Raw genomic sequence first — 27,013 nt, 5'->3', positions numbered from 1 at the left:
TAAAGATGAACGTACTTTGGTTCGAATTGTGCAAATCAATCCCAGAATAACAGCAAAGGACCTTGTGAACATGCTGGAGGAAACCGGTACAAAAGGATCTATATCCACAGTAAAACGAGTCTTATATTGACATATCCTGAAAGGCCGCTCAGCAAGGAAGAAGCCACTGTTCCAAAATCGCCTGCACATGGGGACAAAGATCGTACTTTTTGAAGAAATATCCTCTGGTCTGATGAAACAAAAATAGAATGTTTGGTCATAATGATCATCATTATGTTTGGAGGGAAAAGGGGGAGGCTTGCAAGCTGAAGAACACCCATCCCAACCGTGAGGCACGATGGTGGCAGCATCATGTTGTGGGGGTGCTTTGCTGCAGGAGGGACTGGTGCACTTCACAAAATAGATAGTTCTCCTGCCTCATGATGCCATGTGGATATATTGAAGCAACATCTCATGACATCATTCAGGAAGTTGAAGCTTGGTCGCAAATGGTTCTTCCAAATGGACAATGACCCCAAGCATACTTCCAAAGTTGTGGCAAAATGGCTTAAGGACAACAAAGTCAAGGTATTGGAGTAGCCATCAGAAAGTCTTGACCTCAAGCCTATAGAAAATATGTGGGCAGAACTGAAAAAGCGTTTGCGAGCAAGGAGGCCTACAAACCTGACTCAGTTACACCAGCTCTGTCAGGAGGAATGGGCCAAAATTCACCCAACTTATTGTGCAAGGCTACCTGAAATGTTTGATCCAAGTTAAACAATTTAAAGGCAATGCAACCAAATACTAATTGAGTGTATGTAAACTTCTGACCCACTGGGAATGTGATGAAATAAAATCAGAAATAAATAATTCTCTCTACTATTCTTCTGACATTTCACATTCTTAAAATAAAGTGGGCATCTTAACTGACCTAAGATGGAATTTTTACTGTGATAAAATGTCAGGAATTGTGGAATAACTGTGTTTAAATGTATCTGGCTAAGGTGTATGTAAACATCCAACTTCAGCTGTTTGTGAGATTATCAAAATGTGGATTTTTTTATTTTTATGCTTTGTTGGTTTGTGTAATCTGATGGAAATATGTGTCTCTAATACATTTGGCAGGAGGTTAGGAAGTGCAGCTCAGTTTCCACCTTGTTTTGTGGGCAGTGTGCACATGGCGTGTCTTCTCTTGAGAGCCAGGTCTGCCCACAGTGGCCTGTCTCAATAGCAAGGCTATGCTCACTGAGTCTGAACATAGTTAGATTTCCTTAATTTTGGGTCAGTCAGTGTTCAGGTCTTCTGCCACTGTGTAATCTCTGTTTAGGGCCAAATAGTATTCTAGTGTGCTCAGTTTCTTTGTTAATTCTTTCCAGTATGTCAAGTAATTAACTTTTTGTTTTCTCGTGATTTGTTTGGGTCTAATTGTGTTGCTGTCCTGAAGCTCTGTGGGGTCTGTTTGTGTTTTTGAACAGAGCCCCAGGTTCATCTCTTTGTAGGTGATGGCTTCGTTATGGAAGGTTTTGGGAATCACTTCCTTTTAGGTGGTTATAGAATTCAACGTCTCATTTCTGGATTTGGATAATTAGCGGGTATCGGCCTAGTTCTGCTCTGCATGCATTATTTGGTGTTTTACGTTGTAGACAGAACATATTTTTTGAAGAATTCTTCATGCAGTCTCAATTTGGTGTTTTTTCCATGAATTCTTGGACCCTAGACCTCAACCATGATGGGCAATGAGTTCTATAACTGATTCAAGTGTTTTTATCCAGATCCTAATTGGTATGTCGGTTTTGTATGTTGCTTTTGATGGCAAAGAAGGCCCTTCTAGCCTTGTCTCAGATTGTTCACAGCTTTGTGGATGTTACCTGTGGCGTTGATGTTTAGGCCAAGGTATATATCGTTTTTTCTGTGGTATATGGCAACGGTGTCTAGATAGATTTTGTGTTTGTGGTCCTGGAAACTGTACCTTTTTTGGAACACCATTATTTCTGTTACTGAGATTTACTGTCAGGGCCCAGGTCTGACGGAATCTGTGCAGAAAATCTAGGTGCTGCTGTCGGTCCTCCTTGGGTGGGGACAGAAGCACCAGATCATCAGCCAACAGTAGACATTTGACTTCACATTTTAGTAAGGTGAGGCTGGGTGCTGCAGACTGTTTTAGTGTCCTCGCCAATTCGTTGATATATATGTTGAAGAGGGTGGGGCTTAAGCTGCATCCCTGTTTCACCCCAACGGCCCTTTGGAAAGAAATGTGTATTTATTGCCAATTTCTAACCACACACTTGTTTGTGTACATGGATTTTATAATGTTGTGTGTTTTTCCCCCAACACCATTTTCCATCAATTTGTATAGCAGACCCTCATGCCAACTTGAGTCAAAAGCTTTTTGGAAATCAACAGAGCATGAGACTACTTCGCCTTCGTTTTGGTTTGTTTGTCAATTAGGGTGTGCAGGGTGAGTACATGGTCTGTCGTATGGTAATTTGGTAAAAAGCCATTTTGACATTTGCCCTGTACATTGTTTTCAGTACATCTGCTTTTATTGATAATGCAGATGATTTTCCCAAGGTTGCTGTTGACGCATGTCCCACGTTAGTTATTGAGGTCAAATTTGTCTCCCACTTTTGTGGATTGGGGTGATCAGTTCTTGGTTCCAAATATTAGGGAAGATGCCAGAGCTAAGGATGATGTTAAAGAGTTTAACTCTAGCCAATTGGAATTTGTGGTCTGTATATTTTATAATTTCATTCAGGATACCATCAACACCATAGGCCTTTTTGCCATGGAGGGTTTGTATTTTGTCTGGTAGTAAATGTAATGTAATTGGAGAATCCAGTGGGTTCTTGTAGTCTTTAAGTTGATTCTAAGACTAGTATTTGATCATGTACAGTACCAGTCAAATGTTTGGACACACCTAATCATTCAAAGGTTTTTCGTACTATTTTCTACATTGTAGAATAACAGTGAAGACATCAAAACTATAAAATAACACATCGATTCCTGTAGTAACCAAAAAAAGTTTAAACAAATCTAAATATATTTTATATTCTTCAAAGTACCCACCCTTGCCCCTGATGAGAGCTTTGCACATGCTTGGCATTCTCTCAATCAGCTTCACTTGGAATACTTTTCATACAGGCTTGAAGGAGTTGTCATATATGCTGAGCACTTGTTGGCTGCTTTTCCTTCACTCTGCGGTCCAACTCATCCCAAACCATCTCAATTGGGATGAGTTCTGGTGATTGTGGAGGCCAGGTCATCTGATGCAGCACTGAATCACTCTCCTTCTTGGTCCAATAGCCCTTACACAGACTGGAGGTGTGTTGGGTCATTGTCCTGTTGAAAAACATGCGACAGTCCCACTAAGCGCAAAACCGATGGGATGGCATATCGCTGCAAAATGCTGTGGTAGCCATGCTGGTTAAGTGTGTCTTGAATTCTAAATAAATCACAGACAGTGTCACCAGTAAAGCACCATCACACCTCCTCCTCCATGCTTCACGGTGGGAACTACACATGCAGAGATCATCTGTTCACCTGGTCTCACAAAGACACGGCGGTTGGAACCGAAAATCTCAAATTTGGACTCATCAGGCAGATTTCCACCGGTCTAATGTCCATTGCTCGTGTTTCTTGGCCCAAGCAAGTCTTGTCTTCTTATTGGTATCCTTTAGTATTGATGTCTTTGCAGCAATTCGACCATGAAGGCCTGATTCAAAGTCTCCTCTGAACAGTTGATGTGTCTGTTACTCACATTTATTTGGGCTGAAATCTGATGTGCCATTAACTGTAATGAACGTGTCCTCTGCAGCAGAGGTAACTCTGGGTCTTTCTTTCCTGTGGTGGTCCTCATGAGAGCCAGTTTCATCGTAGTGCTTGATGGTTTTTGCAACTGCACTTGAAGAAACTTTCAAAGTTCTTGAATTGTTTCGGATTGACTGACCTTCATGTCTTAACGTAATAGTCTCTTTGCTTATTTGAGCTGTTCTTGCCATAATATGGACGTGGTCTTTTACCTAATATGGACGTGGTCTTTTACCGAATAGGACACTGTTCTGTATACCACCCCTACCTTGTCATGAACACAACTGATTGTCTCAAACGCATTAAGAAGGAAAGAAATTCTTTCCACTGTTCTCTCTCTCACTTTCTCTCTGTTCACTCTCTGACCTCTCTGCTCTTCCCCTTTTTCTCCCTCTGTTCTCGTTCTCTCCATCTCTGTTCTCGCTCTGTGGTCTCTGTGTTCTCTCTCCGCCTCTGTTTCCTCGCTCTATTGTGCTCGTTCACTGTTCTCTCTCCCTCTTCTCTTTCTCTGTTCTTTCTCTCTCCCCTCTCTCTGTTTGCTCTTCCTCAGTCTCTGTTCTCTCTCCCTAGTTTGTTCTTTCTCTCTGTTCGCTCTCTCTCTGTTTTCTCTCTTCTCTTTCTCTTTCCCTCTTTCTCTCACTGCCTCTGTTCTCTCTCTCTGTCTTTCTCCCTCGCTCTGTTCTCTCCCTCGTTTGCTCGCATTCTCTGTTCTCTCCCTCGTTTGATCTCACTCTCTCTGTCCTCTTCTCCCTCTGTTCTGTGTTCTCTCTCCACCTCTCTGTGTTCTCCCTCTGTTCTCTTTGTGTTCTTTCTCTCTCCCTAGCTTGCGCTCTCTCTCTGTTCTCTCTCGCTCACAACATTCTCTTTGTTCTCTCTCTCGTTCTCTTTCCGTTCTTGCTCTCTCCACGCTCTCCGCTCTCTCGCTGTTCTCTCTGTTTTCTGTTCAGACTCTCTGTTCACTCTCTTTGTTCACACACACACTCTCTCTCTCTGTTCACACTTTCTCTCTCTGTACACTCTCTCTCTGTTCACACTCTGCTCTCTGTTTTCTTACTCTCCACTCTTTCTGTTCTCTCGCTCTGTTCTCTTACTCTCTACTCTCTGTTCTCGCTCTGTTCTCTGTCGCGCTGTTCTCTTTGTGTTCTTTCTCTCTCCCTAGCTTGCGTGCTCTCTATATTCTCACTCAGTTCTCTCTTTCCGTTCTCTCTCTCTGTCCTCTTCCCGTTCTCGCTCTCCCCTCTCGCTGTCTCGGTGTGTTCGCTCACTCTCTCTGTTTTCTCTGTTCACACTCTCTCTGTTCACACTCTCTCTCTCTGTTCTCTCTCTCTCTCTGTTCACTCTCTCTCTGTTCACTCTCTCTCTGTTCACTCTCTCTCTGTTCACTCTCTCTCTCTGTTCACTCTCTCTCTGTTCACTCTCTCTCTGTTCACTCTCTCTCTGTTCACTCTCTCTCTCTGTTCACTCTCTCTCTCTCTGTTCACTCTCTCTCTCTCTGTTCACTCTCTCTCTCTCTGTTCACTCTCTCTCTCTCTGTTCACTCTCTCTCTCTCTGTTCACACACTCTCTCTCTCTCTCTCTCTGTTCACACTCTCTCTCTCTCTCTCTCTCTCTCTCTCTCTCTCTCTCTCTCTTCTCTCTCTCTCTCTCTCTCTCTCTCTCTCTCGTTCTCTCTCGTTCTCTCTCTCTCTCTCGTTCTCTCTCTCTCTCTCTCTCGTTCTCTCTCTCTCTCTCTCGTTCTCTCTCGTTCTCTCTCGTTCTCTCGTTCTCTCTCGTTCTCTCTCGTTCTCTCTCGTTCTCTCTCGTTCTCTCTCGTTCTCTCTCGTTCTCTCTCTCTCTCTCTCTCTCTCTCGTTCTCTCTCTCTCGTTCTCTCTCTCTCTCTCTCTTCTCGTTCTCTCTCTCTCTCTCTCTCTCTCGTTCTCTCTCTCTCTCTCTCTCTCGTTCTCTCTCTCTCTCTCTCTCTCTCGTTCTCTCTCTTCTCTCTCTCTCTCTCTCTCTCTCTCTCTCTCTCTCTCTCTCTCTCGTTCTCTCTCTCTCTCTCTCTCTCTCTCTCTCTCTCTCTCTCTCTCTCGTTCTCTCTCTCGTTCTCTCGTTCTCTCTCTCTCTCTCTCTCGTTCTCTCTCGTTCTCTCGTTCTCTCTCTCTCTCGTTCTCTCTCGTTCTCTCGTTCTCTCTCTCTCTCGTTCTCTCTCGTTCTCTCGTTCTCTCTCGTTCTCTCTCGTTCTCTCTGTTCTCTCGTTCTCTCTCTGTTCTCTCGTTCTCTCTGTTTTCTCGTTCTCTCTCTGTTCTCTCTGTTCTCTCTGTTCTCTCGTTCTCTCTCTGTTCTCTCTGTTCTCTCTCTCTCGTTCTCTCTCTCTCGTTCTCTCTCTCGTTCTCTCTCGTTCTCTCTCTCTCTCTCTCTCGTTCTCTCTCTCTCGTTCTCTCTCTCTCGTTCTCTCTCTCTCGTTCTCTCTCTCTCGTTCTCTCTCTCTCTCTCGTTCTCTCGTTCTCTCGTTCTCTCTCTCTCTCTCTCGTCTCTCTCTCTCTCGTTCTCTCTCTCTCTCTCTCTCGTTCTCTCTCTCTCTCTCTCTCTCTCTCTCTCTCTCTCTCTCTCTCTCTCTCTCTCTCTCTCTCTCTCTCTCTCTCGTTCTCTCTCTCTCTCGTTCTCTCTCTCTCTCGTTCTCTCTCTCTCTCGTTCTCTCTCTCTCTCGTTCTCTCTCGTTCTCTCGTTCTCTCTGTTCTCTCGTTCTCTCTCTGTTCTCTCGTTCTCTCTCTGTTCTCTCTGTTCTCTCTCTCGTTCTCTCTCTCTCGTTCTCTCTCTCTCTCTCGTTCTCTCTCGTTCTCTCTCTCTCTCTCTCTTTCTCTCTCTCTCGTTCTCTCTCTCTCGTTCTCTCTCTCTCGTTCTCTCTCTCTCGTTCTCTCTCGTTCTCTCGTTCTCTCTCTCTCGTTCTCTCTCGTTCTCTCGTTCTCTCTCTCTCGTTCTCTCTCGTTCTCTCGTTCTCTCTCTCTCGTTCTCTCGTTCTCTCGTTCTCTCTCGTTCTCTCTCGTTCTCTCTCGTTCTCTCGTTCTCTCTGTTCTCTCGTTCTCTCTCTGTTCTCTCTGTTCTCTCTGTTCTCTCGTTCTCTCTCTGTTCTCTCTGTTCTCTCTGTTCTCTCGTTCTCTCTCTGTCTCTCTCTCTCGTTCTCTCTCTCTCGTTCTCTCTCTCGTTTCTCTCTCTCGTTCTCTCTCTCTCGTTCTCTCTCTCTCTTTCTCTCTCTCGTTCTCTCTCTCGTTCTCTCTCGTTCTCTCTCTCGTTCTCTCTCGTTCTCTCTCTCGTTTCTCTCTCTCTCGTTCTCTCTCTCTCTCTCGTTCTCTCTCTCTCTCTCGTTCTCTCTCTCTCTCTCTGTTCACTCTCTCTCTCTCTCTCTCTCTCTCTCTCTCTGGTTCACACTCTGTTCACTCTCTCGCTCTGTTCTCTTTGTGTTCTTTCTGTCTCTCCCTAGCTTGCGCCCTCTCTCTCTCTCTGTTCTCTCCGGTATTTCTCGCTCTCTATATTCCGACTCAGTTCTCTCTTTCCGTTCTCTCTGTTCTCTTTCCGTTCTCGCTCATCTCTCTCGCTGTCTCTGTGCGTTCGCTCACTCACTCTCTGTTTTCTCTGTTCACACTCTCTACTCTCTCTGTTCACACTCTACTCTCTCTGTTCACACTCTCTACTCTCTCTGTTCACACTCTACTCTCGCTCTCTGTTCTCTCTATGCTCTCTCTGACCCCCCTTCTCTCTGTTCTCTCCCCCTCTCACTCGTTTTCTGTGTTTTGTCAAAGAGCACAGCTTTAATTGGCTGCTGAATTACCAGCTCTCAGATTATAACAGCTCTCTGACTCTCTCTAATATGGCATTTCTTTCTCCACTGCTAGATTTAACCTAACCTTCTTAGATGTACTTATTTGTTTGTGTCGCCTGCCCAATAGGCTACTTTTGTATTGGATTAATTAAGAAAGATTGAACCAACTAATTTCCTTCAGGATGTTATAGACTTGTTCTTAACACATAAATTAATAAAGATAAGAGGTTGTACAAACTAAGAGGACTCTGCCCCAGTTATTCGATATGCATGGGAAGTGGTTTTTGTAATTAGTTTATAGATATAGTATTGCTGCTTGCTAGATTATCAAATGGATAACTGAATGAATGTATGTGGCATTTATGTCTGCTGTTTGGTGTCTGCTTGTCCTCTGCTCTCACACAGAGAAACAGTCCTGTCCTCTTGATAACATCTCAGAGTGGAATCAGTCCTCCGTCTGTCACAAAAGCCAGAGTGCAACTACAAACTCTCCCAATCTGTTAAAACACACTCTGAATTCAAATCATCTTCTCTCTCCTTCTATCTCTTTACCAATCCCTCTCTCGCCACACCTCTGTCTCCTACATACATACATAGGTTCTTAATTTGATCCCCCTGTTGCACGATAACTTAGTGTATTTGTGGTTTAAAAAGGCTTCTACAGTTTGTAATTTCCACTTTTAAATTTGGCTTGATTTTCCCTTACTAAAAATGTACTGCTACAAAATTGTTCACTCACAATTCACATTTCCTGTTGCTGCTTGATTATTTTCCTGCTGTAGGAGACTGGCTCAAATGAAGATTCTACATCTGAATTTTCTTTCTCCCTCGCTCTCTCTGGTCTCTACTCTGGTCTCTACTCTGGTCTCTACTCTGGTCTCTACTCTGGTCTCTACTCTGGTCTCTACTCTGGTCTCTACTCTGGTCTCTCTCTCTGGTCTCTCTACTCTGGTCTCTCTCTCTGGTCTCTCTCTCTGGTCTCTACTCTGGTCTCTACTCTGGTCTCTACTCTGGTCTCTCTCTCTGGTCTCTACTCTGGTCTCTCTCTCTGGTCTCTACTCTGGTCTCTCTCTCTGGTCTCTTCTCTCCACCTTTCTGTGGATCCACCTCTCTATTTCCCTGACTTGAATGAATGCGGTGTTGAGTGGCATCCTTCCTCAACGACGATACTTCCTCTTCTCCCAGGCAAGCTGCTCACCTTACCCACTCCGGCTCCGCTCAGTCTCGCCTCCCACAATCAGCCCCAGAGGCGGACACCTCCTCCCGCCTCTCTCTCTCTCCCTCCCTCCCTCCTTTCCTCCACAGGCTCTGTGTAAACACAAGTGTTGAACCCTTACTCCTCGCTTTCTCTGGGCGAGCGAAACACTCCTGTCTGTCTACACACCTGCATTTCCAGCAAATAGGCCTATTTGTAATAGGTGTTTTGGTGCACTACTCATGCGATCCGTCACACACCAGATACATCACCAACCCACACATTCAGCTGCCATGTATGCACTCTTATCAAACATAGAAAAAAAGCTGTACACGGTGACAATGATTTATATACTGACCGTCAGGATGCCATTGGGGCTTGAGTCTCTTTGACTGTTGTTTTGTGTTACGGTCTCTTATGTTATTTTTGCATAGGGACAATTAAATGTTATTGCCAATCTTTTTTTATTTACTAATACTGCCGTTTTTGTTATAAAGGTGACAGTATAGCACAGCTTACCATGTCGTAGACAACCCCCTAGTAACGGTTTCAAACATGAACGTCTAACAGAATGCACAAGTTGCCACACAACGTCGTCCCTTCCCGCCCTTATTCAACCCAACGTGCACGCGCACCCTCTCACTCGCCCTCGTCGTCGTGCACGTTCTCCCAAAGCCTTAGACTAATGGCCATATCTCATTTCATTGAATCTGCCTAGAGGAAGGGCTGGAGGAAGGGCTGGAGGAAGGGCTGGAGGAAGGGCTGGAGGCCACCCAACAGGCTTGATTAATAATATCTCTCTCTCTTTCACACACTTAGTTTCTGTGCCTGGCTCCAAAACGGTTCTTACCCTCCAGCTTTATCGTTTGTAAAATAAAACCACACTATATTGTAATCTGTTTTACAAATGAAGAGGGGAGGAAAGGGGCTATTTGGTTGGATTTGGAGTGTTTCAATTTATCCAGGGTTGGGGCTTTTCATTTCGCAACACGCTACGAGTTGTAATTAAACGGGACACATTTAAACAGCTTAGGGTGATGAGTAAGATGGCGGTTAGATGTCTGTTCCTCAAAGGCTCCCTCAGACAGGGGTAAATAGCAATGTTTCCATTTAGTGATTTTACACTCCTATACCATGTTGGATTTCTACTTTCCACGGCTTTGCTTTTCGAGTGAGAGACTGATTTTTGGGTTTTCTAGCTGCTTCTGGAGAAATCTAGACTAGATTCTGTGCTGTGTGGTTCTGTATCATATTATTCTGTATTAAGGTAATGGGACCAACGTTTTACCATCTGGCCAGGTAGCCTAGTGGTTAAGATCGTTGGGCAAGTATGTTCCCCTGAGCAAGGCCCTTAACACTTATTTACTGCTGTAAGTATCTCTGGATAAGAGCGTCTGCTAAATGACTGAAATGTCAGTTTAGAAAAATGTGAACTGCAAGTCACTAGCAGATGTCTCTCTCTCGCTGTTCAGGTTGTTCTGGAGTGTATTCTAAAGAAGGACCTGGTCTACAACAAGGTCAACCCCATATTTCACCATTGGAGGATCAACGACAAGAAGTTTGGCCTGACCTTCCAGAGTCCTGCAGACGCCAGGGCCTTTGATAGAGGGATCCGCAGGGCCATTGAGGACATCAACCAAGGTGGGTTAGGAAGGACCCCTGAGCTTCAGTCCACCTCAGTACAGTCTCACCTCACAGAACATATGCTTTTGTAGACTCCTCTGACATTATGCCTGTGTTCATATTAATTTGTGTGTGCTGGTTGCTGTGTGTGTGTGTCATTGTGTGTTGTTCTATGTCTGTGACATGTAATGGTTGGCCTATTCTCCTGGTGGTAGATGTGTAGTGTTGATTAGCTGTGATGACTTCCCCTGCTCCTGGCTCACTCACCTATGATTGGCTCTCCTATCTTATCTGTGCCAGCTGTCTAGGACATAAGGGCACCACTTCCTGTACAGGCTGACAAGCCCGTGCCCAGACAGTCGAGTCAGAGGATAGGTCTACAAGCTGAGGGACACCTTTAGGTCAGGATTAGGGGCCATCTGGAATTTGGAGTTCAGGAGTTCAGGCTTTAAGGTACAGGTGTAGGATAAATCTTTTGTTGAGAATTTTCCTGCACCGCAGGTCATGCAGATGAGCTTTGTGATTTACATAAATACACTGAAACAGTAATATCAACATTATTGCACTTTTCATGTAGCCTAATTTTAGTCAGCTAATTGCCTTACTACCGGTCAAGCAACATTATCCACTAAATGTTACTATCTTGTTGCTGCAGGCATATTTTTCTGTGGAATAGGCTCGGTGAAGTTTGGGCTAGGTTAACCTGTTTGGCGATAAGCTGGGCTCTGCTAGGTTAACCTGTTTGGAGATGAGCTGAAGCTAGGTTAACCTGTTTGGAGATGAGCTGAAGCTAGGTTAACCTGTTTGGAGATGAGCTGAAGCTAGGTTAACCTGTTTGGAGATGAGCTGGGCTCTGCTAGCTTAACCTGTTTGGAGATGAGCTGAAGCTAGGTTTACCTGTTTGGAGATGAGCTGGGCTCTGCTAGGTTAACCTGTTTGGAGATGAGCTGGGCTCTGCTAGGTTAACCTGTTTGGAGATGAGCTGGGCTCTGCTAGGTTAACCTAGTTGGAGATGAGCTGAAGCTAGGTTAACCTGGTTGGAGATGAGCTGAAGCTAGGTTAACCTGGTTGGAGATGGGCTGAGGCTAGTCTACGTTAACCTGGTTGGAGATGGGCTGAAGCTAGGTTAACCTGGTTGGAGATGGGCTGAGGCTAGTCTACGTTAACCTGGTTGGAGATGGGCTGAGGCTAGTCTACGTTAACCTGGTTGGAGATGGGCTGAAGATAGGTTAACCTGGTTGGAGATGGGCTGAAGAAAGGTTAACCTGGTTGGAGATGGGCTGAGGCTAGTCTACATTAACCTGGTTGGAGATAGCCTGAAGTTTATACAACAGTTTGGGGCTCTGTTACGCATTTCCAGCAGAGGTATTGCCAGAGGTAGCAAAGTCATCCAATTAGCAGGAGAGCCGCCAGCTCAGCAATCTGCCATCCAGCCTCCTGCCCTTCATTACTCAAGACTAGAACCTAGCCTGGGCTCTACTGTATCTCCTCCGGTCCTCTGCCCTGTAGACCTGTGTTACTTAAGACTAGAACCTGGCCTGGGCTCTACTGTATCTCCTCCGGTCCTCTGCCCTGTAGACCTGTGGAGCAAACTGATGGGGTCTAACAACATGACAATTGTTTAAATTAATAAAGCACAATGGACCACACCAAAATAATCTTATAACTCTAGCTATGGATATTTTAGGTACGGATGATCAATACAAGCATATTAGCAGAATTAGCACACAGGCCTATGGGAAAGGGAAGGAAAGGTGATATCTAGTCAGTTGCAGACCTGAATGCATTGAACTGAAATCTGTCTTCCAAATTGAACCCAACCCAATAATCAGAGAGGTGCGAGGGCTACCTTATTCGACATCATCATCTGTGCCCAGGGAGCATTTGTTGTTGGTGGTTAACTGCCTTGCTCACGGCAGATTTTTCCACCTGGCTGGCTATGGAATCGAACCAGCGACCTTTTCGGTTACTCTACCAACTCTCTTAACTGCTAGGCTACCTGTCTTTGGTCTTGTTGTCAGTCATGGGTTTATAATAAGACTGCTGCTTAGCTCTCAGTGCCTGTTCGACTCCTCTCCTCACTGTATCCTCTGATCTGTTCTAGCTTCCTCTGTTTTCTGCCAGTGTTGTGTAATACCTCTTCTCCACACAGGCAGGTTCCTTTGTATTCCTGTTGCATCGCTCTGCTGCCGGACTGCAGTGTGTGTGTGTTCTTCTTAGTGTGTGTTTGAGTGTGTGGTGTGTCAGCCTTGCGGTCCTCTGTTGCCATGGGAACAGCGGACACATGGCCCAGGCAGCTCCGTGACCCAGCACTGGCAGAGTCGTCGCTGTCTCAACGTGCTATAGACAGACAGACGACCTGTAGCACCGTAGCAGACTGACAGACAGGAACATGGATACCCACACGCTGTTCAATGCTCCAACAATATTCTTCGGTCTTCTCTAAACTAACGGAGAGAGACACAGACGGAAGTAAAAAACGGAGGCCTGGGTTCTCCTGCTGCCTGCCTGGCTCGTTTTAAATGAGGTCTTAGTGATCCTAATTAAGTGAAATAGGAGTCTTAAAAGAGCCTCTTGATGCCTCCGGTACAAACAGTTTCCTCTTCGTCCGTCCCAGTGGAAATGAGCTAATATCTGTTTTCTACACTACTGCCAACATTTAACTTTGGACTAATTTATTTCCCCCAAGATTTCAGGATAAGCTTGTTTTAGACGTTAGATGTTGCTAAGAGTCTGGTACGAGTTCAACAGTACGATTGACTTAGTATTCTTATCAGTACTTTCTTGACAATAGGTGTCAGTGAATGCAACATTCAAGGCTTTTTAGCCTCTACTCGAGTTGCACTTTTACAAGTAGAGAGTCGATTTCATTAGGCCATGTGTCCCACCAACACAACGCTTTCATTTACCTTTTAGCTGTTCTCGGGTGAATGGAAGTCTTTGCCAACCATACCTCCCTTAATGGCTTCTCTCTTTCCTCGATCACCAGTGACGTACTTGTGGGGAAGTCATTTTTAGGGACTTGGTGACGTGTGGACATACTGTGTGTTATGAGAACTCTTTCTGTCTCTCTCTGTAGCTCACCTGTATCTGTGTAGCTGGAAGTCTTGAATATCTGATTTTATTATATCTTCTCTTTTCCAGGCTGTCCCGCGTTTGATGACTCGGACTCTCTTGAAGATGGATTACAGGTGAGTCCAAAGACTGGGGTCCTCATATTCTCCATGTACTTGTGTCTCTATTTGCTAGCACTGAGGTTTGCTGTAGGACTAACTCCACTTCTCACAAGTCTAGTGTGTGTTTGAGTTCTCTTGCTGGTACTTGAATTCAGGAAGCAGGGAAGAGGGAAATCTGTACTGCTTCAGGCCCCTCTGTCTTCTACTCTGCCAGTTGTCTTTAGGATTTGAGTCTGTTTGAACAGCCAGGGCCTTACCTTTACCTTCCTTTGCTGGGGAGTTGTCGAGTGTGCACACGGCTTAGGTGTGTGCATCTGTCATCTGGTCAAAACTGATACCTGGGGGAACCCAATTGTGTAAAAATAATTGCGTGGATTATCGGAAGCATTTGTATTTACTCATGTTCCTCGTCTGTTAATAGATTGAGCTCTGCTTTGTTGGTAAGCTGATAAAGGAGCTGGTAATCACTTTGTCCTCTTCAGTCTGAGCTTTCACAAGCTACAGGTGCGGTTAGAAAGGTTTTCACAAACTGAACAAGTGGGAGTACAGGTATATGACTACACACCCAAGTTGATTTTGTGGTGTAGAAACAACACGGCTCCTTAACACTTCAAGTCGAAAACCCCATCAGATTTGTGACACGATGGTACAATGTGTGGTATTTATACCGTGGATTGATGGCAGAATTCGCGCATAACTGAAAGCGCGAACCACTGCTTTTAACCAGGGCAAGGTGACCGGAAACATGACCGATTACAAACAGTGTAGCTATTCCCTCCGCAAGGCAATCAAGCAAGCTAAGCGTCAGTATAGAGACAAAGTAGAGTCGCAATTCAACGGCTCAGACACGAGACGTATGTGGCAGGGTCTACAGTCAGTCACGGATTACAAAAAGAAAACCAGCCCTGTCACGGACCAGGATGTCTCCCAGACAGACTAAACAACTTCTTTGCTCGCTTTGAGGACAATACAGTACCACTGACACGGCCCGCTAACAAAACCTGTGGACTCTCCTTCACTGCAGCCGACGTAAGTAAAACATTTTAAACGTGTTAACCCTCGCAAGGCTGCAGGCTCAGACGGCATCCCCAGCCGCGTCCTCAGAGCATGGGCAGACCAGCTGGCTGGTGTGTTTACGGACATATTCAATCAATCCATATCCCAGTCTGCTGTTCCCACATGCTTCAAGAGGGCCACCATTGTTCCTGTTCCCAAGAAAGCTAAGGTAACTGAGCTAAATGACTACCGCCCCGTAGCACTCACTTACGTCATCATGAAGTGCTTTGAGAGACTAGTCCACAACCATATCACCTCCACCCTACCTGACACCCTAGACCCACTCCAATTTGCTTACCTCCCCAATAGGTCCACAGACGACGCAATCGTAACCACACTGAACGCTGCCCTAACCCATCTGGACAAGAGGAATACCTATGTGAGAATGATGTTCATCAAATACAGCTCAGCAGTTAACACCATAGTACCCTCCAAACTCATCAACCCTGGTTATCGACCCCGCCCTGTGCAACTGGGTAGTAGACTTCCTGATGGGCCGCCCCCAGGTGGTGATGGTCGGTAACAACATCTCCACCCCGCTGATTCTCAACTCTGGGGCCCCACAAGGGTGTGTTTTGAGCCCTCTCCTGTACTCCCTGTTCACCCACGCCTCCAACTCAATCATCAAGTTTGCAGACGACACTACAGTGGTAGGCTTGATTACCAACGACGACGAGACGGCCTACAGGGAGGTGGTGACGGCCCTCGGAGTGTGGTGTCAGGAAAATAACCTCACACTCAACATCAACAAAACAAAGGAGATGATCGTGGACTTCAGGAAACAGCAGAGGGAGCACCCCACTATCCACATCGACGGGACAGTAGTGGAGAGGGTAGTAAGTTTTATGTTCCCCGGCGTACACATCACAGACAAACTGAATTGGTCCACCCACACAGACAGCATGGTGAAGAAGGCGCAACCTCAGGAGGCTGAAGAAATTCGGCTTGTCACCAAAAGCACAAACTTTTACAGATGCACAATCGAGAGCATCCTGTCGGGCTGTATCACCGCCTGGTACGGCAACTGCTCCGCCCACAACCGTAAGGCTCTCCAGAGGGTAGTGAGGTCTCCACAACGCATCACCTGGGGCAAACTCCCTGCCCTCCAGGACACCTACACCACCCGATGTCACAAGAAGGCCATAAAGATCATCAAGGACAACAACGACCCGAGCCATTGCCTGTTCACCCCGCTATCATCCAGTAGGCGAGGTCAATACAGGTGCATCAAAGCAGGAACCGAGAGACAGAAGCTGTTTTTCAATCTCAAGGCCATCAGACTGTTAAACAGCCACCACTAACATTGAGTGGCTGCTGCCAACATACTGACTCAACTCCAGCCACTTTAATAATGGAAAAATGTATTTAAAAATGTATCACTAGCCACTTTAAACAATGCCACTTAATATAATGTTTACATACCCTACATTACTCATCTCATATGTATATACTGAACTCTATACCATCTACTGCATCTTGACGATGCCGTTCTGTATCATCACTCATTCATATAATTGTATGTACATATTCTTCATCCCTTTACACTTGTGTGTATAAGGTAGTAGTTGTGAAATTGTTAGGTTCGATTACTCGTTGGTTACTACTGCATTGTCGAAACTGGAAGCACAAGCATTTCGCTACACTCGCATTAACATCTGCTAACCATGTGTATGTGACAAATAAAATTTGATTTGATATTTGCTAAGTATACATGGCAAACTGAACCCCTTAAAGAAAGTCCTTGTTTCAGAAGACCTGCCAAGCCAACCATTTAGTAGCTCCTGCTGCTCTTTAGTTCTCAGTATTTGTTAGTTTTGTGTCCATCAGTGACCCGGTGGCTGGGCTGCAGTCACCTTTGACCCCTCAGTATCTGACCTCATTCACTGAGTGGAGTAGAGAAGGTCAGAGGGCGTGAGAGGGAGGGGGAATCTGTTCATGTGGAGAGCAGCATTGTTGCTAAGCAGCAGAAGAGCAGGCGGTGGGAGGAAAGGGGGGTTCAGTGAGTGAGCAACTGAGGGTGTCGCCGTGGTAATTTGGCATCCGAGTGTTGCGGTCTGTGACCTGAGCTACACGGACGAGAAACCGTGAGGCTAGTCACTCTAACACCAAGCCACCCAGCTAGAGAGATAACGAACGCTCCACTTAAATGCCACCACACAATGTGTGACATTAGCCTGCACCTCTTCATAATTTAACACGTTACAGCCTTTGCTGCATCACAGAATATGACTCCAATGATGGGAACTGTGTACACAGACAAAACATTTGTTCAGAGTTTTTTGTTCAGTTTCATTTATTCATCAAAGGTCTAACATTAATTGATTTAGTTGAAAGTGACCTTGTGCTGTTGCCCAGCCGAGAGCCACGAGACGAGTCACTTTGACATGGGCTGGAGGGCACTCTGGAGCCTTGTTTGGGCCTGTATTGGATTTAGCCTAGTCTTTCTCTACATAAGCTGGACTGGCCTAGTGACATGTCTGCCAAGTATTGTTTTGGGAGGGATGTCTGGTTTTCCCCTTATAATCTGAAGCTCTGAGCCAATGCAGACATCAATGGCCAGCCAGGTCTCTTGGTTTCTGGAACCCCTTAACCTGCTGTGTGTGTAGCGTCTAGAACATCCTGCCCAGCAGGGTTCAGCACCCCCACCAAAACGCCACAGTCTTCCTCTCACCCCGACACCACACACCCCACAGCCAGTCACACACATGCATAATCACACAGTCGACACATACATACACACTCAAAGGCTGACATACTGCACAAATTGCATACACCCCCCACCCTCCTTGCAGAACCCTGTTTAGGTGCAACATTTGACAGGTGTTTGAGAACGCAAAACCACATCTGTTTTGTACTGCACGATATCCACTGAGGGAGATGGATGAGCCTCTCCATCTTAAATAGATATAGGACTTGTAGAAATGTAGTGTTGGGTGTGATTTGAACTCAACCAAGTAATATATAATAATAATATAATAATATATGCCATTTAGCAGACGCTTTTATCCAAAGCGACTTACAGTCATGTGTGCATACATTCTACGTATGGGTGGTCCCGGGAATCGAACCCACTACCCTGGCGTTACAAGCGCCATGCTCTACCAACTGAGCTACAGAAGGACCATGTGACCTTTGTGACGAGGTGGGGTGCCATAGTCCTGGAGAGATTAAACAAGTAAACCCCAAATGTGGGTCAAATGGCACCTGGCATGTTCTAGTCCGGTTGTTTGGTTGAGGAGAAAGCGTACGGGAGAGAAGCCCCAGTAGAATCCTTGTAGAGCAGGGCTGAGCAGCATTACGAGGTTGCATTCTAGGGATGAGTCATCATCCGTAACACTGAAGAACTCATACACAATCCCACTCTCTACCCTCCTCCTCTCCCTCTCTAACACACATCTGAATTCCTTTTTCTTGGGATGCTTCACAATGAAATGTGAACATGCAGATGCTTGGACCTGGGAGTCTTTGAGTCACTGATACAACGCACAAACAGCAGGCCAGCCCCTTCCCCTGTGTGTGCCTGGGAGGGTGGAACCGCGTGGAGCTCGTATGTTGGTCCTGAGCCAGGTCACCCCCCACCATCTCCACATCTCTGGGGTCAGATCGGAACCAGATTGGCACCCACGCATGCCTTTTGAATGGAGGGGCTCAGCACAGCGCTTTAAAAGGAAGCCCAAGTCTGGTTCCAATTTCATCCCCCTAACCCCCTCTCCCGCTCTCTCCCACACACACACACACACACACACGCACACGCACACGCACACGCACACACACACACAGCTGTCATCTGGCATTTTAAATTCTGGCCTGCATTTCTCCAGCTGGAGTTGGTTTATGACATTCCCTCAGCAGATTTGTTGGCTGTGCTCTCTCTCTCACACACATGCATACACACTCACGTATGCATATGCTCACATACACACACTTTTTATTTTTCCCTGTTCTGTTCTTTCTCTTCTTTCCCCTCCTAATTCTGGCATTCCTGCTCAGACTGCTACACACACACACACACACACACACACACACACACACACACATGCACAATATTTTAGCAGTCTGAGGGGGAGAGGAGGGTAAAAAGAGAAAGAAGGGGGGTCAAAGGAAGCATCTCTTAGCAACCACAGGACAGTAATTACTGTAGCAGCAGCTGGGAGCAAACCAGATTTCCGCTGTGTGTTAAAACACTGGCGTGGGCTACTTTACACACAGCACTGACTAACCAGAGCCAGCAGCCTCCTCCACACGCAGTCAGCGAGGCAGTGTGAGTGAGCGAGGCAGTGTGAGGCCTGAATGAGGAACGGTGTGTTTCTGTTTGTGTTTCAAATACAAAGTATATGCTTATCTGTGTGAGAATATGCATCTTTGTGTTACTGCGTATAAGTTTGTGTACCAATATGTGTGAGAGAATTTGTGTGCGACTGCATGTCTAAGTGTGTGGCTGTGTGTATGTGCGCAGATGCGAGCTCCATGCTTGTGTGAGTGCTGAAATGTGCTGGCCATCATTAAGAACTCACCATTAGGCCTGTTCTACCTCCATGCCGCACCGGTTCTACCACTCCTCTCCTCCGCACCGGTTCTACCTCTCCTCCGCACCGGTTCTCCCTCTCCTCCGCACCGGTTCTCCCTCTCCTCCGCACCGGTTCTCCCTCTCCTCCGCACCGGTTCTCCCTCTCCTCCGCACCGGTTCTCCCTCTCCTCCGCACCGGTTCTCCCTCTCCTCCGCACCGGTTCTCCCTCTCCTCCGCACCGGTTCTCCCTCCTCCGCACCGGTTCTCCCCCTCCTCCGCACCGGTTCTCCCTCTCCTCCGCACCGGTTCTCCCTCTCCTCCGCACCGGTTCTCCCTCTCCTCCGCACCGGTTCTACCCCTCCTCTCCGCACCGGTTCTACCTCTCCTCTCCGCACCGGTTCTACCTCTCCTCTCCGCACCGGTTCTCCCTCTCCTCCGCACCGGTTCTCCCTCTCCTCCGCACCGGTTCTCCCTCTCCTCCGCACCGGTTCTCCCTCTCCTCCGCACCGGTTCTCCCTCTCCTCCGCTCCTCCGTTCTCCCTACCTCTCCTCCGCACGGTTCTCCCTCTCCTCTCCGCACCGGTTCTACCTCTCCTCCGCACCGGTTCTACCTCTCCTCTCCGCACCGGTTCTTCCTCTCCTCTCCGCACCGGTTCTACCTCTCCTCCGCACCGGTTCTTCCTCTCCTCTCCGCACCGGTTCTTCCTCTCCTCCGCACCGGTTCTTCCTCTCCTCCGCACCGGTTCTTCCTCTCCTCCGCACCGGTTCTTCCTCTCCTCCGCACCGGTTCTACCTCTCCTCCGCACCGGTTCTACCTCTCCTCCGCACCAGTTCTTCCTCTCCTCCGCACCGGTTCTACCTCTTCTCCTCCGTACCGGTTCTAGCTCAGAGCTCATAGTCCATTGTTGTCACCTAATAGGCTGGTGGGTGTATGTATACATGTATTTGTGTGTGTTAGAGTTCTCAACAGTAGTTGTCCAATACAGTTGACTAGGATTTGTCATCAATAAAATGCCTGTAAGAACACATGGGAGGCTGAAAGGAACTCTTGAGTTCTCAACAGAAGGGGCTTGAGTCATCTCATATCACAGGCAAAGGCACAGGGAGAAATGTGTTCTCTGGGCGCTACCTGGTGGACAAATGTGGGACAAATATAGTTAGAATATAAATGGTGTCTGCTAATGTGAGTCAGTGATATACTTCTTATACCTACTTGTGAAATATAATAATGGTGTCTTGTATAATTAAGGTGAAATGTGAAAAATGAATGATATAGAAGTTTTGTCGTTGTGTTGCAGCCCCTGTGTGAGGCGCTGCCCTCCATCTGTACGCCAATGAAGGAGCCCTTTTCCCCCCTGAGTGTCCACAATGTGGTGTCCACTGAACCCTACCGGGGCTGCTACGTCCGCGCTCAGCCCTTTGACCAGTTTCCCTCCAGCAACCACCACTACCTGCCGCCTCAGGTCAGTACCAAACACCTCTAGACTGGAAGTCTTCACGGGTACAACAGACCTGGAATTATGAAGTCCGACTTTTTATCTGTCAGCCAATTGCAACTCAATAAAACATAAGTTATGTCCAGCTAAAAGTGGTTCCCGCCACTCGCCTCACATGCTCCTGCTGCTGAGGAGAGAGGCAGACTGGGAGCGAGTGAAAGGAGCCTTGGCCTAGGCCATTGTTGATTGCGAAGATGGCCTTTTTAACCTCTAGTGACTCCCAAACCCGCATGCGGGAGTGTAATGATCGCCTGAAACTAATTAGCATAACGCAGCGGACATAAATATCCCTAGAAAATATTCCTATTCATGAAAATCACAAATGAAATATATTGAGACACAGCTTAGCCTTTTGTTAATCACCCTGTCATCTCAGATTTTCAAAATATGCTTTACAACGCTAGATAAGCATTTGTGTAAGTTTGTAATAGCCTAGCATAGCATTATGCCTTGCTAGCAGCAGGCAACCTTGTCACGGAAATCAGAAAAGCAATCAAATTAAATCGTTTACCTTTGAACTTCAGATGTTTTCACTCACAAGACTCCCAGGTAGATAGCCAAAGTTCATTTTTTCCCCAAAATCTTATTTTTGTAGGCGAAATAGCTCCGTTTGTTCTTCACGTTTGGCTGAGAAATTGCCTGGAAATTGCGGTCACCACAACGGCAAAAAAATATTCAAAATTAGCTCCATAATATCGACAGAAACATGGCAAACGTTGTTTGGAATCCATCCTCAAGGTGTTTTTCTAATATCTATTCGATAATATATCCGTCGGGACAATTCGTTTTTCTCTAGGACCGATTGGAGTAATGGCTACCTCTGTACTTTAAGCCACCATGTGACCACTAACGCAATGTGCTCGCCTACGGCTATTCTTCAACAGAAATGCGTAAAACTATGTCACAATGCTGTGGACACCTTGGGGAATACGTAGAAAGCGTAAGCTCGTTGATGGTCCATTCACAGCTGAATAGGGAGTCATTGGAACGCAGCGCTTTCAAAACCTGGGGCAGTTCTTTAAATATGCAATGTTTCATTTTCATTCATTTAAGATGGGTTAAAAGTAGGCATGTTATTAAAATGTATTCTATTGCTGTACGGGTATGGAGGAGAGGAAGAACGGGTGGAGAGGAAGAGCGGAGAAGAAGAGCGGGTAGGGCGGAGAAGAGCGGGTAGGGCGGAGAAGAGCGGTTAGGGCAGAGAGGAGGAGCGGGTAGGGCGGAGAAGAGCGGGTAGGGCAGAGAGGAGGAGCGGGTAGGGCGGAGAAGAGCGGGTAGGGCGGAGAGGAGGAGCGGGTAGGGCGGAGAAGAAGTGCGGGTAGGGCGGGTTAAGAGGAAGAGCGGGTAGGGCGGGTTAAGAGGAAGAGCGGGTAGGGCGGGTTAAGAGGAAGAGCGGGTAGGGCGGGTTAAGAGGAAGAGCGGGTAGGGCGGAGAGGAAGAGCGGGTAGGGTGGAGAGGAAGAGCGGGGAGGAACGGGTAGGGCGGAGAGGAACGGGTAGGGCGGAGAGGAGGAACGGGTAGGGCGGAGAGGAAGAACTGGTGGAGAGGAGAGGGAGAGGAAGAATGGAAGGAGAGGGAGAGGAAGAACAGGTAGAGAGGAGAGGAAGAACGGGTGGAGAGGAAGAACGGAAGGAGAGGGAGAGGAAGAACGGGTAGAGAGGAAGAACGGGTAGAGAGGAAGAACGGAAGGAGAGGGAGAGGAAGAACGGGTAGAGAGGAAGAACGGGTAGAGAGGAAGAACGGGTAGAGAGGAGAGGAAAAACGGGTAGAGAGGAGAGGAAGAACGGGTAGAGAGGAGAGGAAGAACGGGTAGAGAGGAGAGGAAGAACGGGTAGAGAGGAGAGGAAGAACGGGTAGAGAGGAGAGGAAGAACGGGTAGAGAGGAGAGGAAGAACGGGTAGAGAGGAGAGGAAGAACGGGTAGAGAGGAGAGGAAGAACGGGTAGAGAGGAGAGGAAGAACGGGTAGAGAGGAGAGGAAGAACGGGTAGAGAGGAGAGGAAGAACAGGTGGAGAGGAAGAACGGGTGGAGAGGAGAGGGAGCGGGTAGGAAGGAGAGGTGGAGCGGGTGGAGAGGTGCAGCGGGTGGAGAGGAAGAACGGGTGGAGAGGAAGAACGGGGGGAGAGGAAGAACGGGTGGAGAGGCGAGGAAGAACGGGTGGAGAGGCGAGGAAGAACGGGTGGAGAGGCGAGGAAGAACGGGTGGAGAGGCGAGGTGGAGCGGGTGGAGAGGAGAGGTGGAGCGGGTGGGAAGGAGAGGTGGAGCGGGTGGGAAGGAGAGGTGGAGCGGGTGGGAAGGAGAGGTGGAGCGGGTGGAGAGGAAGAACGGGTAGAGAGGAGAGGAAGAACGGGTAGAGAGGAGAGGAAGAACGGGTAGAGAGGAAGAACGGGTAGAGAGGAAGAACGGGTAGAGAGGAAGAACGGGTGGAGAGGAGAGGAAGAACGGGTGGAGAGGAGAGGAAGAACAGGTGGAGAGGAGAGGAAGAACAGGTGGAGAGGAGAGGAAGAACAGGTGGAGAGGAAGAACAGGTGGAGAGGAGAGGAAGAACGGGTGGAGAGGAGAGGAAGAACGGGTGGAGAGGAGAGGAAGAACGGGTGGAGAGGAGAGGGAGAGGAAGAACGGGTGGAGAGGAGAGGAAGAACGGGTGGAAAGGAGAGGGAGAGGAAGAACGGGTGGAGAGGAGTGGAAGAACGGGTGGAGAGGAGGAACGGGTGGAGAGGAGAGGAGGAACGGGTAGAGAGGAGAGGAAGAACGGGTGGAGAGGAGAGGAAGAACGGGTGGAGAGGAGAGGAGGAGCGGGTAGTGCGGAGAGGAAGAACGGGTGGAGAGGAGAGGAAGAACGGGTGGAGAGGAAGAGCGGGTAGTGCGGAGAGGATGAACGGGTAGAGAGGAGAGGAGAGGAAGAACGGGTGGAGAGGAGGAGCGGGTAGTGCGGAGAGGAATAACGGGTGGAGAGGAGAGGAAGAACGGGTGGAGAGGAAGAGCGGGTAGTGCGGAGAGGAAGAACGGGTAGAGAGGAGAGGAAGAACGGGTGGAGAGGAGATGAGGAGGAGCGGGTAGTGCGGAGAGGAAGAACGGGCAGAGAGGAGAGGAGAGGAAGAATGGGTGGAGAGGAGAGGAAGAATGGGTGGAAGAATGGGTGGAGAGGAGAGGAAGAATGGGTGGAGAGGAGAGGAAGAATGGGTGGAGAGGAGAGGAAGAATGGGTGGAGAGGAGAGGGAGAGGAAGAACGGGTGGAGAGGGAGAGGAAGAACGGGTGGAGAGGGAGAGGAAGAACGGGTGGAGAGGGAGAGGAAGAACGGGTAGAGAGGAGAGGAAGAACAGGAGGAGAGGAAGAACGGGTGGAGAGGAGAGGGAAACTAAGAACGGGTGGAGAGGAAGAACTGGTAGAGAGGAGAGGAAGAACAGGTGGAGAGGAGAGGAAGAACGGGTGGAGAGGAGAGGAAGAACGGGTGGAGAGGAGAGGGAGAGGAAGAACAGGTGGAGAGGGAGAGGAAGAACGGGTAGAGAGGAGAGGAGAGGAAGAACGGGTGGAGGGGAGAGGAAGAACTGGTGGAGGGTATAGGAGAGGAAGAACGGGTGGAGGGGAGAGGAGAGGAAGAACGGGTGGAGAGGAGAGGGAGAGGAAGAACGGGTGGAGAGGAGAGGGAGAGGAAGAGGGAGAGGAAGAAACGGGTGGAGAGAAGACGGGTGGAGAGGAAGAACGGGTGGAGGGAGGAGAGGAAGAATGGGTGGAGGGGAGGAGAGGAAGAACGGGTAGGAGGGAGAGGAGAGGAAGAACGGGTGGAAGGGTGGAGAGGAGAGGAAGAACGGGTAGAGAGGAGAGGAAGAACGGGTGGAGAGGAGAGGAAGAACGGGTGGAGAGGAGAGGAAGAACGGGTGGAGAGGAGAGGAAGAACGGGTGGAGGGGAGAGGAGAGGAAGAACGGGTAGAGAGGAGAGGAAGAACGGGTAGAGAGGAGAGGAAGAACGGGTGGAGGAGGGGTAGAGAGGAGAGGAAGAACGGGTAGAGAGGAGAGGAAGAACGGGTGGAGAGGAGAGGAAGAACGGGTGGAGAGGAGAGGAAGAACGGGTGGAGGGGAGAGGAGAGGAAGAACGGGTAGAGAGGAGAGGAAGAACGGGTAGAGAGGAGAGGAAGAACGGGTGGAGAAGAGAGGAAGAACGGGTGGAGAGGATAGGAAGAACGGGTGGAGGGGAGAGGAAGAACGGGTAGGGAGGAGAGGAAGAAGGGGTGGAGAGGAGAGGGAGAGGAAGAACGGGTAGAGAGGACAGGAAGAACGGGTGGAGGGGAGAGGAAGAACGGGTGGAGGGGAGAGGAAGAACGGGTGGAGGGGAGAGGAAGAACGGGTGGAGGGGAGAGGAGGAACGGGTGGAGGGGAGAGGAGAGGAAGAACGGGTAGAGAGGAGAGGAAGAACGGGTAGAGAGGAGAGGAAGAACGGGTGGAGAGGAGAGGAAGAACGGGTGGAGGGGAGAGGAAGAAGGGGTAGGGAGGAGAGGAAGAAGGGGTAGGGAGGAGAGGAAGAAGGGGTAGGGAGGAGAGGAAGAAGGGGTGGAGAGGAGAGGGAGAGGAAGAACGGGTAGAGAGGACAGGAAGAACGGGTGGAGGGGAGAGGAAGAACGGGTGGAGGGGAGAGGAAGAACGGGTGGAGGGGAGAGGAAGAACGGGTGGAGGGAGGAAGAGGGGTGGAGGGAGAGGAAGAACGGGTGGAGGGGAGAGGAGAGGAGGAACGGGTGGAGGGAGAGGAGAGGAGGAACGGGTGGAGGGGAGAGGAGAGGAGGAACGAGTGGAGGGGAGGGGAGAGGAGAGGAGGAACGGGTGGAGAGGAGAGGAGGAACGGGTGGAGAGGAGAGGAGGAACGGGTGGAGAGGAGAGGAGGAACGGGTGGAGAGGAGAGGAGGAACGGGTGGAGAGGAGAGGAGGAACGGGTGGAGAGGAGAGGAGGAACGGGTGGAGAGGAGAGGAGGAACGGGTGGAGAGGAGAGGAGGAACGGGTGGAGAGGAGAGGAGGAACGGGTGGAGAGGAGAGGAGGAACGGGTGGAGAGGAGAGGAGGAACGGGTAGGGAGGAGAGGAAGAACGGGTAGGGAGAAAAATATAAATAATTACACAAGGAATAAGTACACAGTACCGGGACAATGTGCAGGTGTTCGAGGTAACTGAGGGAGATATGTAAATATACAGTGCATTCAGAAAGTATTCATAGCCCTTGACTTATTCCACATTTTATTGTGTTACATCCTGAATTCAAAATGGATTAAATAAATTCAAAATATCACCCCTCTACACACAATATCTCATAATGACAAAATTAAAACAGGTTTTTAGACATTTTAGTTAATTTATTGAAAATGAAATACAGATATCTAATTTTGACATTTTTTCACACCCCTGAGTCAATACTTTTTAGAAGTACCTTTGGCAGTGATTACAGCTGTGTGTGTTTCTTGGTAAGTCTCTTAAGAGCTTTCCACACCAGGATTGTGCAACATTTGCACATTCTTCAATAAATTCTTCAAGCTCTGTCAAATTGGTTGTTGATCATTGTTAGACAACCATTTTCAGGTCTGGCCATAGATTTTCAAGTAGATTTAAGTCAAAACTGTAATTTGGCCACGCAGGAGCATTCACTGTCTTCTTGGTAAGCAACTCCAGTGTAGATTTGGCCTTGTGTTTAAGGTTATTGTCCTGCTGAAAGGTGAATTAATCTCCCTGTGTCTGGTGGAAAGCAGACTGAACCAAGTTTTCCTCTACGATTTTGCCTGTGCTTATCTCCATTCCTTTTTTATTATTCTGAAACTCCCCAGTCCTTAACGATTACAAGCATACCCATAACATAATGTGGCACCTTAATTGAGGTGGATGGCTCGTGGTAATGGCTGGAGTGGAATTAAATGCATCAAACACACGGGTTCCATGTGTTTGATGCCATTGCATTTGTTCTGTTCCAGCCATTATTATGAGCCATCCTCCCCCCAACAGCCTCCACTGTGATGCAGCCACCACTATGCTTAAAAATGGAGTGTGGTACTCCAAACATAACACTTTTTATTCAAGGACAAAAAGTGAATTGCTTTGCCGCTTTTTCTGCAGTATCACTTTAGTGCCTTGTTGCAAATAGTCTCCATTTTTATAATGTTAATTTATTCATATCAAGTCAGGTGGGAATGCCACTTTCCATTCCCTAAGTTGGACCCGTGACCCACTATATTACAGTATATGAATAGCCCTGTATTACCACTGGAGATTAAACCTCCATGTTAGATCTAGTTTAATAAGGTATACTAATTCTGAAGAATGTCCTACATGACGTGGAAGGACAGTAAAGATCATTCACGATGCATACTCAAATAAATTAAATATATACTGACACTGCTGAA

General features: G+C 47.9%; 1 protein-coding gene across 6 annotated transcripts in view; it reads left to right on the top strand.

Annotated features, from left to right (window-relative positions):
- Positions 1-27,013, top strand: part of LOC118368159 (sprouty-related, EVH1 domain-containing protein 1-like) — a 76,828-nt gene that overhangs the window by 45,337 nt on the left and 4,478 nt on the right. For all 6 annotated transcript variants that reach the window (XM_035751983.2, XM_035751985.2, XM_035751984.2 and 3 more), the window contains 3 exons: positions 10,251-10,419; positions 13,546-13,592; positions 20,440-20,604. In XM_035751983.2, the coding sequence (XP_035607876.1) occupies positions 10,251-10,419; positions 13,546-13,592; positions 20,440-20,604 (381 nt within the window). The remainder of the gene's footprint in view (positions 1-10,250; positions 10,420-13,545; positions 13,593-20,439; positions 20,605-27,013) is intronic.

This window comes from Oncorhynchus keta, chromosome 35, assembly GCF_023373465.1.
Source record: "Oncorhynchus keta strain PuntledgeMale-10-30-2019 chromosome 35, Oket_V2, whole genome shotgun sequence".
In the NCBI taxonomy this organism is placed as follows: domain Eukaryota; kingdom Metazoa; phylum Chordata; class Actinopteri; order Salmoniformes; family Salmonidae; genus Oncorhynchus; species Oncorhynchus keta.
This window is presented reverse-complemented; position numbering and strand designations above follow the sequence as displayed.